At 40.8% G+C, this 14,756-nt stretch overlaps 1 protein-coding gene across 1 annotated transcript in view; it reads left to right on the forward strand.

Moving 5' to 3' along the window:
- Window positions 1-14,756, forward strand: part of LOC121689945 (mucin-3A-like) — a 59,191-nt gene that overhangs the window by 3,676 nt on the left and 40,759 nt on the right. Inside the window, exons 2-3 of the mRNA XM_042070202.1 lie at window positions 1,732-1,792; window positions 5,831-6,541. Coding sequence (XP_041926136.1) covers window positions 1,732-1,792; window positions 5,831-6,541 — 772 coding nt within the window. The remainder of the gene's footprint in view (window positions 1-1,731; window positions 1,793-5,830; window positions 6,542-14,756) is intronic.

A 14,756-nucleotide genomic window follows, 5' to 3' on the forward strand; every position in this document is an offset into this window, starting at 1 on the left:
CTTCCTTAAGCTTGAATTTGAGTTCCCCTTGCACGCGCCTCAGCTCTGCCATGTCCCCCTCTCTGAACGCCATCTTTTTCCTATTAAGCAGGGTCTTGACATTGCTGGTTATCCAAGGCTTGTTGTTGGGAAAGCAGCGTTCAGGTAGTCAGTTGTGCACTGTGTGACCTCCTCTAAGTCCTCTCCATTCTGTAACACACTCCAGTTAGTACACTCGAAGCAGTCTCGCAGAGCAGAATCGAAGCGGGTTTCCACTTCCTGAAGGTGCGTGTGGCAACTGGTAGCCTCTGTACTTTGGGCTTGTACATTGGCTGGAGATGAATGAGGTTGTGGTCTGACTTTCCCAGTGGGGGGAGGGGGTTTGCACTGTATGCATCCCTCACGTTTGCATACATGAGGTCTATTGTCTTGTTTTTCCTTGTAGGGCAGTCAACCTACTGGTAAAAATTTGTGAGTGTGGAATCCAGTGTTATGTGAAGTCGCCAGAGATCACAAAAAAGGCGTCAGTGTGTTGAGTTTGAAGCCTTGCGATTTTGGAGTGGATGACGTCACACGCTATATCCAGGAGAGCTCGAGCTGTGCATGATGTCGAGCCATAGCATAGTTCAATGCGTACATATTACAGTCTTACTGTATGTTCAGAGATTCAGTTTCAGAGATTCAATTCTTTTAGTTTGATATAGACCAAACCACAAGGACATTTCAACATATAAACAACATACGTATTGTTACAATTAATAAAATATGGGATATTTTTTGTGGGTGTATACATGTAAAAAGCTTAATGTCCGATGAGTTTGAATATTGTGCACAGTGGCCACAGTGAAAAAGCCTTTGGGTTGATTGTGCAGCCAGGAGGCAGTGTTCATTGTTTCTGTCATGCAGTTTGTGAGTTTGAATGTGGTCAGGCGGACCTGAATGTGGAGGCGTGGAGCTGATGTTATCTAAAGATAGATCACTGTTGACAACATTCCAATGTTTGACAACATTGTTTCTGACTCTACCTGCCATTATAATAAGTGTGATAGCAAGGCGTATGCGCCAAAGACATTTAAAATAATTAGACCTTATTATGATCATTGAAAGTAAGATTTAATTAATAAAGTAAAAAGAAGAAAAGAAGTTCCAAGATGATTGCTCTGATGAATAGCAAGGAAGTTGAAAGAAAGATGATTTAATGGTATAGTATTGTATTGATCTAGTCATTAATCTTGCACTGAAACATCTTGTTTCTAATATTGTTGTTATACAAATAATCGGGGAGCAGTGAGGGGTTAGGTGCCTTGCTCAAGGGCACTTCAGCCGTGCCTACTGGTCGGGGTTCGAACTGGCAACCCTCCGGTTACAAGTCCGAAGCGCTAACCAGTAGGCCACGACTGCCCTATTTCCACTATTTTTATAAATTACTAGTCTTAAATAAACAAAAATAAACAAAGTTTGGCAATTATGGGTAATAATAATACGGAGATATAGGCCTAGATATGGGTTAGCATTCTATCAAGAACTATGATATACCTTACAAACCATGACAAACATGTAGAACCACTACACACAATGGTTCTTTAGAAGGTGATACTTGGAACCATAGAGCCCTTTGAAGAACCAGTTAAGAACCATTTTCTGTATAGTCTTCTTCTTGCACAGCCCATGCACTCCTCTTCTCTTTCATGTTCTGTATCATGATAGTATCAAAAGAAAAGATAAAAGTTAACATCTTTTTCTTGCCATCAGATCATCACTGTAAGACACACAGCAGCCATGCAACTTCTCTTTTTACTTCAGGGGCTTTTGGGTAAGTTGTCAGCAACGTCACGATGCCACTGTTGTCAGTGTTTACCTGAATTGTCCCTCAATCAACACTTGACTTCACTGACAGTAACCTCTCCCCTGTCTTGTACTGACGGAGGAGTCAATAGATTTCTTTATGGTTGCTATGTTGTTTCGTTACTATGTTGTTCTCAAAATATCTGTCAGTAAATGACACGCCAGCAGAGGCAGACTTCTGCAATGAAACCAATTCCTTTACCAAGGTAATATTTCATATGTGAGAGCAAATTTCAGCTTGGAATATAAAAGTGCTAAATGGGTAATAATGAGGACATGATAACAATTGTTGTTGTACCTACATGGCATCAATCAGTATTTGCCTGCTAATACACTACTTTATTAATGTTGTGGTAATATTTAAGGTCTAAACATGAAGATATTAAAGATAAAACAAGGTGTGATTGCATTTTATGGTCATTTTCATAAAATGGCATGTGGGGTAGCTAGTAGGGACCTGAAAATATATGTGGGAATAGAATGTATGATAATTTAGTGTACAAAGTGGCTATGTTGTACATTCATAAATATATACATAGCAATATAATATTATTCCAATATATAGCCTAATATCTATCTATGATACAACATTAGCACTTTGAACACTAAATGATCATACAATAAGCTACTTCCACATTCATTCTCATGTTCACCACATCCCATGACCTCAAATATTGGCACAGCACAAATTGTATATAAAGGGAAATTAATGATTGATACCAAATGGGTACAAAAAAGGCAAGTTTGTAATATGCTCAATGCCAATGTTTTGCACCTTTACCAGTGTTGTAATGTAACGGAGTACAAATACTACTTTACTTCGCTATTTAAATTTATGTCAACTTCCACTTTTACTCCACTACATTTCCTAGATAAAATGTATACTTTTACTCCGTTATATTTCCACTAAGCATCTTCGTTACTCGTTACTAAAACATACAATTAGAAAAAATGTGTGACTGCAATAAGGGAGGTTTGGCGAATCGCTGCTCCTAGATTATATTACAGTACGCACGCTCCGCGCTCTATTTCAGCTCTTGTTTGTTGCTAGCAGGAGGACGCACAACTGAAACCGCCATGGAAGCGCGAGCACCTACTGGACGACCACCCCGACGATAGTGGTGAACTCGGTGAACAGGGTAGTGGTGAATATAACGTCATACACCCGTGGCCGTATTTGCAAGAAATGTTTCTGTACATCGGCTACCTGCCCTAGCGGCCTGTGAAAGGCTATTTATCCATAGCATCGCAGGAGTTGTCTTCAGTCCAAGAAGAGTGAATCAGGCCCGGGGTGGGTAATCGGGAGAATTCCTGGTGGGCCGCTTCACTTTTGGGCCGGTCGAGGAAACAAATATTGACATTTGTCACGTTAGTCTATCTTTTCTTAAAGTAGGACACGTTCCGCATTCTGTGCATGACACCAATGCAATGCCTCTGCATGGGTTGTAGCCTACGTGAGGGAGTTCTCCCCTCCCAAAAAGAGTTGGTTGCGTCCATATAGCCCATCTTTTCCAAAAAGTTTTCTCAGATACGGATAGCCAAGCCGGCCCTACAGTAGACACAAGCGTCAGGAAGGATGGAGAAGAGGCCAGGAGAGACTGAGCAGCAGATCAACCAGTCGACCACTGAAAATGATGAGCCCGAAATTAGTGATGAGGAAGCCATGACTACAGGGACAAGTAGAGAGGATAAATTAAAGTTATTTAATGTAAGAAAGAGCAATTACCCTACATGATAAACCTATATGCCTTGTTTGCTCAGAAGAGGGTGTAGTAAAGGAGTAGGCTAAATCACCAAACAACAATATAGCCTACCCATGCAAAAAACATGTAGCCTAAACATTAGTTCAATATGCCTCTTTCTGGAAGCATAAGATAGGCTACATTTCAAAGGCTTTCTTTCTTTCTTTCTGTTTTGGTAACTTGTGGAATAGTGGAATATTTTTGTTAACTTCACAGTTAAAGTGAATTATTATATAACCTTTACACATTTGTTGAACCATGGTACTAATAAAAATTACAGGATAGTAAGAGCTGAAATGTTGCTTAATTTATCCAATTTCCACCACTATGGTCGGTCTTGGGCCTGAAACTCCCGGGAACTGAATTCTGGCAACTTTGAAAACCAGCTTCTTTTCAAGATGAACAGACATCTTTTCAGTTTCAACTAATGACTGGCATATTAGTAGCTGCTGGACATGGCCTGTGTATGTGTGTGTGAGTGACGGTGACCTGGGGAGTAAGCCCTAGAAATGCTTAGTCATGCCACATGACCAAAATGTTCTCTCTACAAGCAGATAATTTTTTTTTTTTTGTGAAAGAAATTATTTATTTTTCATTTCAGAGAATTGTGCCTAAAAAGTCCTAGAAAAGAATGTGATTTGATTTGATGAGTGAGATTAAGAGGATATGGGAACCCTGAATATGCTTTATGCTTTATTATACAACAATTGGGTTCTATGGAACTATTTATTTGTTTCTGATTGGCCGAGAGACATTCCATGAGTTGGAATATCCCTGGACATTTCAACTCAGACTCAGCACAGCTAATAATAAATCACTCCGCGATACAATGCGAAGATTTGACACCCAGCTCTCCACTATTTCAAGCAATGGGTTACTCCCTAGCAAACCATAACGAAACAGTGCTTCACCACATCTGTGGATTAAGCCACACAGTCAACTCAATGTAAGTAAGATAAACGAGGATGCTAATTGTTCTCAGCATTGCCAGCATTGTGTATAATATGATTGTCACTTGGAGGAGACTTGTAGATAACTAACGTTAGCATAATTAGCTAACCGCTGCTAACATGCTAGCATCGTCACGTCAGGCTGTGCACAGTAGTGTAACATTTATTCACTATACATTAATAAAGTTGAGTGGTTCTGCAATGTAGACTATGTTTCCGTTTTTTTGCAGTACCATGTCCCTTACATGACATGGCCCAGTGTCCTTGTAACATGCATGCAGCAAACCTAGATATGAATGTGATTTCAACATTTCTTTCAAGACACGTAAACCACAAAGACCCGTAACGAGGGGTCTGGAATGTTGGTTACCTAGCAACCAAGACGCTGTCTATTGAAAAGGGAACTATTTTTTGATGCGTAAGAACGATGTCGAAATTAAAAATTTTAAACAATAATGGGGTGTTTTCAGATTATTTAGTTTGTGGTAGAATTGTTGTATAAAAGCAATATAGCACTCGTGATCGTGGGATTGGTCATGGATATTCCCACGGGTGTTGTTCGGCCGTAGCCACGAGGCCGGAGGCCGAGTGGCGCAGGCAACAACAGCCGTGGGAATATCCATGACCAATCCCACTCTCACTCGTGCTATATTGCTTAACTATAAGAAAGCCAAAATAAAGTTTACAATAAAAGTTCTTGCTTTTTACTTTTTACTTTAAATACTTAAGTACATTAAATATCAGAAAATTACTTTTGATACTTAAGTACAGTATATATCAGATACTTTAAGACTTTTACTTAAGTAATATTCTAAAAGGCAACTTTCACTTCTACCAAAGTCTTTTTCTAGTACGATACTTGTACTTTTACTCAAGTATTGCTTTCTAGTACTTTATGCAACACTGAAAGGACCTTTACCCCCAAATCTAGGGCCTTACAGAAAATCATTTAGCATGATGTACAAACTTTTAGTGGTGCAGTCTTACTGAACTAATGTTTGTCTTCCATTGTACACAGTTTGGGCTGGCTGTGAATAAGACGTTTCAAGATATTAATGCCCAAACATGATTTCCTCAATAATGTGTTTTTTGGCTAAAAGGCAAGGACTACACAGAATCTGATGACATATGATTTGTACAGACATATTTTATAGGCCTTGGTTTGGCCATGGGTTTCTGAACAAAATCTGAGATGGTGCAGCAACAAGCTTAGCTAGACACAAAATGACCCCATGTTAATGGTACTCCTTGACAACATTTAATTTGTGAGTAACAGAAACAACTAACAATAAACCATTTAACTTTTTCTTGTAGCTATCCTGTACACCACACATGCAGTCAACCCAATTCTTACAACTGTGATCCAGGTGGTTGACAGTAATAGTGGTTCAGAGGCTGCAACCTCCCAATTGGCATCTACCAACAGTCCTGCACCTTCCACCTTATCCACTGCTCCCAACCTGACAACCCTGATGCCAAGCACAGTTGACCGCCAGACTCAAGAGCCCAGCACAGCCTTGTCATTGCCTGACGGAAATAGCTCAAATATCACAACTGATGTGACAACCCCTGAGACATCGTCATCATCATCATCTGCGGTGCCAGCAGGTTCCACCCTGCGTATGTCGACAGCCACCGCAACTGTGACAGAAGTGCACATGCCTGTAACGGACACATTCCTCCCTTCTGCAGGGACAGATAACAAAGAATTTACAGTGACAACAGAGACAGAAACTGTGATCCAAAGCTCAGGGATTCCAGGTTACTTCCCAACTACTGTCACAGCTAATGGCCCAGCTTCAACTCAACCTCCTGAAACTGAGCACACAAACACACCCTGGCCTCAATCTACTACGTCCACTTCTCCGACAGACATTAGCTCAAGTTCCTCACAGAGCAGCATTACAACACACCAGACACCCAACAGAGAAACTCTGACCACAGAAAATGAATCTACAAACTCTCCTACACTCCTTACCGACAAATTAGTGCCTGAATCAAGCCTGTCATCACACCTTACCTCAGGTAAGGACATTATAACAGCACACCATCACCACCTTATAGCTACAACCTGCAAAAATTGAAATCTAAATAAGATGAAAGAATCTTACACCAAGGCAATACAATGTATGTTTTTGATATTTCTTCTTGATATGCTGCATTTTCTCTTTTTTATTTTTTGTCCTTTTTCCCTTTTGTTGTTGTCCTCTTTCATTTACAATTTTGGCAAGTGAAATACTCTTGTTTCCTTGGAAATTATACTTAAAAATAAGTACAATTACGCCACAGGAACATTTCAATACAACAACAAATGGCAATAACAACATAACAACAAGACATATCTTAATTAACCTTGATTGCAGATTATTTTATTATATATCTATATATAATCATATATTTATATTATATCTATTATTTTGATTTCATTTTTTTGTAGCACAACCTGCTGAACCAGATTGTGTCATAGATAGGCTCACACGCCCAGGAGTTTTTCCTTGCCCCTGTTGCTCTTGGGTGCTCCTTGTTGGTGCCCCCCACCCAATCCCAATCCTCCCCCACCTTTTTTATGCAGCCCTTGCCACTTAATCTACTAAACCCCTCTTCTACTGCACTTTTTACCCCCCCCATTAATGCACAAATAGGCTGACACCAGACATAATTTCACTGCATTTCTTACTTCCAGTAACTATATGCATGTGACAATAAACTTCCTTGTATCCTTGTATCCTTGTATTTCTCACAGTCTGCTGATAGAAACTTCCGCATTCCACAAATCTGCAGACTCATTCTCTCAGAGTTAGGTGCCAGTTAGTTAGAAGTAGGGCTGAAACGATTCATCGAGTTACTCGAATAACTCGATTACAAAAATTACTCGAGGCAAAAACCCTGCCTCGAAGCCTCGTTAAATTCCTATGACGCGCACTATACGCGCAGGGATCTGATTGTTCGAGTTTGGGGGTTCCATGTTCCATATGTTGTGCATGCATTACTTGAAAAGAACGAGCTCCAGTTATGTATGAACAGTGAAGGTAACAAACTCTTAACAATGTGAAAAACGTGAACTTGAAGTGAAAATTGAACAATATGAACTATGAAAATTGAACAACTTGAAGCTACATCTATCAAGTGTGAACATATGCTTAACAAAATATGGGAACAAAACATGGGAACTAAACGTGCATTACGAATAATTAGTGGGAGCCCTGTGCTTGTTTCCCTGCAACAAGAAGGTGCATCTGGGGGTGATGGAAGACAGTGACACCCTCAGTGTGTTCGAAATGTCCAGTCGATTGCGCAATTTGGTCTTAGTTGCAGTCATTGCCGAAAACCCGGCCTCGCATAGGTAGGCTACGTGGTGGGAAATGGTAGCAACGTTTTCAGCGCTTTTACGGCTATCTCTGGATATTCTGCTTTGGTTTTAATCCAAAAACCCGCCAGAGAGGTTTGCTCAAACACACTTTTAAGACCACCGTCATTTGCAATTTCGATCAACTGCTCTTCCTCCTGCGCTGACATGTTAGGACTATTCGGGATATTGACAAATGGGTTGCGGACCCACTCATTGGTTTGCCGTGGATCTTTGGAGGATGGGAAGTAACGCTCAAACTCATTTGAAAGCGCAACAAGGTGATCGCGCATCAGCTGCGAGAGAAAGGGTCCTGCCTCAGTCTCTCCCAAAACCCCCACTACTGTTTGGAACATATCAAATACACCCTGGTCCACTCGTCGTCCCCACAAATCAAGCTTGGCTTTAAATGAGGCGACTTTATCTGCCAGTTTAAAGACAGTCGTCATTCTCCCCTGGAGTGACAGGTTGAGGTCATTAGGCAACCCGAATATGTCACACAGGTAAGCGAGTTTTGACACCCAGTCCTCATCACTAAAATGTGCAGCTAACGGTGACTTTTTTTCTGTAAGAAATCTCTGTAGCGGCTCTCGCAACTCAAACACTCTGGCCAGTGACCTGCCCCTTGACAGCCATCTGACCTCTGTGTGCAAGAGAAGGCATTTGTGCTCTGCATCCATTTCTTCACAGAGCTGCTCAAATAAGCGATAGTTGAGTGCGTGTGCTTTAATGTTGTTGATCGTTTTAACTACATCAGTTAATACCCCATTCAACTCGGGCGACAGTTTTCGGCTAGCCAGCATTTCCCTATGAATGATACAGTGTGTGGGCTCACAGTCAGGGGCAACCTCTCTAACCCTTGCAGTGAAACCGGACAGCCGTCCGGTCATGGCTGCAGCCCCATCAGTGCATACGCCAATACAAAAAGACCAGTCTAATTTTACAGACACATAACCATCCAAAGCCCGGAACAGTTCTGCAGCTGTGGTGTTCGTTTGAAGTGACAGCACACACAACAAATCCTCCTGAACATCCTCCTCAAATATGTACCGGACAAACACCAGCAGCATTGCCTTATTTTCAACATCAGTTGACTCATCAACTTGGATAGCATACCACGGTGACCCATTCACCCTCTCTAACAACTGTGCCTCAATATCCTCTGATATATCATCAATTCGTCTATGGACAGTGCTTGCAGAAAGCGGTACCTGAGCTATTTTTTTTAGCTGCAGCCTCCCCAAGGAGTTCATTGTACATGTCTTTAGCAGCAGGCAGAATTAACTCTTCCCCAATAGTAAACGGCTTCTTAGCTTTAGCAATCCGACTAGCCACTAAGGATGAGGCTTTTAGCGCAGCCACGTTCACCGATGTGGTTGCTTTAAGCACTAGTTTTTCTCTCTTTCTGAGTTTCTTACACTCAAAGAACTCAAGGGGTTTGTCTTTCAGTGTAGGATGCTTGGACTCTAGATGTCGAATAATATAGTGTTGAAGGCGGGACAGACAGACGTAAGAAAATAGACCTTGCAAAATGCAAACATGCGTGCAATCAAACAACTGTATATAGGTTAGTAAACACACAAGAAAAACTCCAAGCATACATTTGACAATAAAATGAAGGGCTTTCCTGAAAGAGTACACCTGAAAACTTGTTGAAATTCTGGGGCAATTAGACATTTGTAGAGAAGAACACTAATGGATGAAATATAAATATGATAGACTTAATGATGAAGGAAAAATAGCAAACAAAGAAGTTCCCCTAAATGTCAGAGTGTCTCAGCATTCTGATTCTTGGCAACTAATGATTGTGTATGTTGATTGCCTGATGTCATTCAGGTGCTGTTCAATGGTTTGAATCTTCAATAACCAATAGCATATGCAGGTTGAGCCTAAAGCTCTACCAGGATTTGAACTCTCAACCTAACAAACACCAGCACTAGGCATTATCCCACTGAGCCACTGACAATCCTACATATTGGGTAGTCACATTCACATGGTGAAAATGTGTGTTGGCAAACACACAACATCAAGAAAATTCCTAGCATGCATTTGACAATAGAATTAAGGGCGTTACATAAAAAAAAAATACAGATCTGAAAATGTGCACTGTTAATAATATCCACCTAATGATGGTTGTATGGTTGTTATCCAAGAAAAAAAATTACTCATATAGGAATATAGGTGACATAGGAGAAATGGGCTGAGTGGTCAAACTTTATTGGCCTATATCTCTGAAATGGAACAACATATCCAAATTATTTTGATAACTTTTGTGAGGCTTTGTCTAAACATTGCCTGTGTGAATTTGGTGAAGATTTGATAATTTTTGAAGCCTGTGAAACTTTTTATGATGTTTGGCTTTTCTCTGAAATTGTGGCAAAAGTAAACATTTTTAGAGCATAGGACCAGGGTAAAAAACATGCATCTGAATGTAGAGATTGATATGATGAAATAATTTTGAGTCTAGGTCAATCTGGTAAGGAGAAATAAGCGTTTTTGACAAGAGCGCCACCTTTGGGTGCAGTACCCCAAATTTTGGTTATGGGTAGTGGTGGGTACTGGTAACAATACTTGAAAATGTCAAGTTTCTAGGACTTACGGTTTATAGGAATATAGGTGATCTAGGAAAAAAGGCCGAAGTGGTCTAACTTTATTGGCCTATATCTCTGAAATGGAACAAAATATCAAAATTCTAAGCGATAACTTTTGTGAGGCTTGGTCTAAACATTGTCTGTGAGAATTCTGGTGAAGATTTGATTATTTTTGAAGAGTGTGAAACTTTTTATAATGTTTGGCTTTTCCATGAAATTGTGTCAAAAGTAAACATTTGTAGACCATAAGACCAGGGCCAAAAAGATGCATCTGAGTTTAGACATTAATATTATGAAAGAATTTTGAGTCTAGGTCAATCTGGTAAGGAGAAATAAGCATAATTAACTTTTTTGTCCAATAGCGCCACCTTTGGGTGCAGTACCTCAAATTTTGGGTTATGGGTAGAGGGGGGTACTTGGAACCATACCTGAAAATTTCAAGAGTTTTGGAGTTACGGTTTAGGCTGCAGTATGACTTACAGAATTTTGGCAAAAAATTCTGCAAGCCCACAGCATGGCTTCCCACTAATGACTCACGTCACAGCATTCTGAATAATTTGATGTTTAAAGACCGTGTAAGGAGAACGTCTCTTCTGCCAAAGTGCACCACATACAACACCCAAAATATGACATTAAAATAGCCTGTAGCATAAACAGTCATGCACCTCTGTCAAGTGCACAGGTGTGAGCGTTCGTCTCGGGATAAACATTTGGACGTCATCCCCTTCAGTTAATGGGCTATGGGTGCCTTGAAAGCAATGCATTTGGGTTGTATATCAAAAACTTTTGCCCAAAGAAAAAGTTCCATTCTGTCAAAATCAAGCCCAACGTGCATTGCTTGGCAGCCCCCTCAAACGAGGTCAGGTTTACCATATTTACTGCGCATGTGATTCAATAGTAAATCACGATATATTGAAACTGAGCTGATCGAAATGTCCTCCTGGGTTGCGGGAGATGATGACACACTGTGAGTTTCCACTTCTTGTTCCTGCTCTGCCCTTTTTTTCTCTAAAGAAACTTCTAATATCCGTTTGTCCTTCTGTACACTTATTTCGCTAAGGCTAGTTAGTAGAAGCACGAAACAGCAATGCGTAATAGTGTAGAGGAGAATTGAAATTGCAACATTTTGCAACAAATGATTCTAAACCTGCCCAGATCACGTCAGATTTTCTTGCGCTGCTGTTAATGCACACAATGGACACAAAACACAAAAGTCTCTTCTACGGGGCTATTTATTTCATTCACGATTAGAGTTTTTGTTGTTGTTGACGGCTCATAGATCCGGGGCTATCCCCAGAGGATCCGGGGCTATAGCCCCGAATGCCCAGGTCTAACGACGCCACGGCTGCGTATGGGAGGGTTCCCGCAAACTTCAGAATGCTGAGAGGACTTGCAGGGCTGCCAACTTTTCAAAAAACTTTGGAGTGAGATTTCGTGGGGCCAACCCAAATTTTGCTGCGGAAATTTTTGTTTGGCTCATTCAGCATTATACCGTACAGTAAAAAAAAAACATACATCAGTGGTTCTCAGGTGTAGGGACCAGGCATGGACGGATTATGAACTTTCGGGCCCCTGGGCCCACATGTATTAAGGGCTCCCCACTAATTGTCGCATAGAAGGGGGGGTTGGGGGTCCTCCCCCAGAAATTTTTTAATTTGTTTGATGTGATTTCCTGTATTCTGGTGCATTTTGGAGATGGCCAATACTAAATTCAATCAGATTCATAGCCTACATCCTGATGTGTTGATATTGAGGCAATGATTCCATGCAAAGGCTTGGGCTTCAGGGCCCCCTGACACCTTGGGCCCCTGGGTCTGGGCCCGGAAGGCCCGTGCAGTAATCCATCCCTGGGACCAGGGTCCCAGAGTTAAATTAACATTGCTATCTAAGGAATCTAGCCTACTACTAGGACCATGGGCGTCGGAGGCATTGTGAAAGTGGGTGGGACATTTTAGCAGGGGGTATGGGGGTCCTCCCCCAGAAAATACATTTTGGACTAGATGCAATTTCCTGAATTCTGGTACATTTTAACAGGTTATTTAGATACTTCTATATAACAAAATAAAGCCAGCCTACGAAATTAATAAAAAGTAAATCATGCATAATTTAAAAATAACTCAATATATAGGCTACTTGGCTACGCAAGGTTTCCATTATAGCACCGCGGACCTTCAATGAACGCATGGAAAGTATGCCGCTCCAAGAAATGCATGTCTCAAAATAAAACTCGCATAAGAAATAAAGGGCTGTCTCGAATACAATCCTGCCCCTAAAGGCCTGTACTTTGTCTTAAGACCCCGGCCATAATTTGAGGATTTACACTTACAGTATCTAAGTGGACAAACTGGCTTCAGATATCCAACAGAGTGAATACGAGATTGTGCAGTCGCTGTGGTTAGTGACGTGATGCTGTTAATGGAGAGTTTTACATAGCCTAGCGTAAACCTATAGGTTATTATTTATTTGGCATACCTATAAGGCTTTTTACCTTATCAAAAGTGAGGGGGATGACTGATCTCTTCAACACTGCAGGGGATTTGGCGCTTGTCACTGTGTGTGTGACAGAAGAGGAACGGGAGAATGCGTGTAACAAAAAAAAAATATTTATGAGCAATTTGCGCGCAAATGGGAGAATCCAATGAAAATGACAACGAAGCACTAAACAGATGCTGAAAACAGCACTGGTATTTCGCACGGCAAAAGTGGGGGGGTCCAAACTAACAATTTTAAAAAGTGGGTGGGTGTTTTGTAAGAATTTAAGAAATGTTTGTATATTTTAACTTTTAAATGCATCAATCAGGTGCACTTTCAAAATAAATTCAGAGGTCAGACTTGCTTATTTTTATGGAAATACTTGTGCTGTAGCCTAAGCTATTTTGCACTTCAGAATTATAACCATGCACACACAGTTGGAATAGTTATGGTGATATTGCAGTAAGTTCACAACCACAAAAACATATGCTACATTTCACAGTTCAGAAATGTTCAAAACTGTGTGTACATTTCAGCACTCCATGAAATTATGCAGAAGTGGTCACCTGTGTTATTCAGCTAGTTTATTTAAGATAATATATTGGTCATTGTAATGGCCATAGCCTATAGCCTACATGCTATTCCTTTTTCAGGATGTACCCATATCTGCATGATGTGAATGTTTGCATAAGGCTTATGTCAGGCTTTATATCAATATTTGTGTCTCGTTATTTGATTTTCTTCATATTTTTGCATTAATGTCACTAGGAAGCATGCCAATATAAATATATTCATTTATCTGTAATGGGATTGGCTGGAACCTGATAATATAAGAACCATGATAGTGGGATAATCTATGGCTGAGCAATTTACAAAAATGTATGTAGGCCTACTGACAAATAGTTTACATAGAATACATTATAATTTCGCCCCAATGAGGCTATGTAGAAATGTGTTGCAATTTCAAAACCGGATTACTCAGGAACCACTTATTACACAGAGGCATGCTTTATATCCTCGTATTTGGTATGGTTTGCTGTTTATTGTGATATTGGGTTTGCCACGTGTTGTGTGAAGGGTTAGTGAAACATTAAACCGAGAGTAATGGGTGTGCACTGTGTGCAAAATGCAAATATGATTAGCCTAAATTGCACATCGGTTCAATGTTAAAGGGACATGCTTTTTCTCTACGAAACTCCCCCTCGCTAGGTCTGAAGCTCTTTTCCTTTTCTTTGCGTCTTCCGTCAAGGGTTTTCGCTGCTTCTTCGCCGGCTCTGCCATTATACACACATTTGCAACAATCTCTAGCGTTTTGTTAGCCTGCCTCTGTGCTGTAAACTGATACTGCTTCGGTCGGCGGGTAGGATACACCGAACTTGCAAGTGGGATATTCTTCCTACAGGCAGTAGGGGCGGGCGAGAGAGCCTTCATTCGCCCCGTAATGAGTCATTTAACCATATACCGACTTACGAAGATGATTAATTAACACGAAAACGTTGCCTGGTGTCCCTTTAATTTTCTCGCGAACCATTTATCACAGCAACTTGGTGCTAATATCATTGGAAAGCTTAGATTCCACACGTTCACCTGATGTGTGATGTGATATATGTATAGGTTTAGTTTAGTTGAACCTCATCTGCCAGGTATTTGACCTACCAGGTTGACACTTCAGCGTGAAAAATACTCAATAATACTCAAAGCATAACTGAAGCCGGCGAATGCGGGGGGAATGCGCCTGGGATGGCGTCTGAAGTAGCATCGCAAATGAGAGAAAATGTAGAAAATGCCACAGACAGGGGGTGCTCCTGAACCCTCTCACCGTCTCTGAAAG

Source organism: Alosa sapidissima, chromosome 18, assembly GCF_018492685.1.
Source record: "Alosa sapidissima isolate fAloSap1 chromosome 18, fAloSap1.pri, whole genome shotgun sequence".
NCBI lineage: Eukaryota > Metazoa > Chordata > Actinopteri > Clupeiformes > Clupeidae > Alosa > Alosa sapidissima.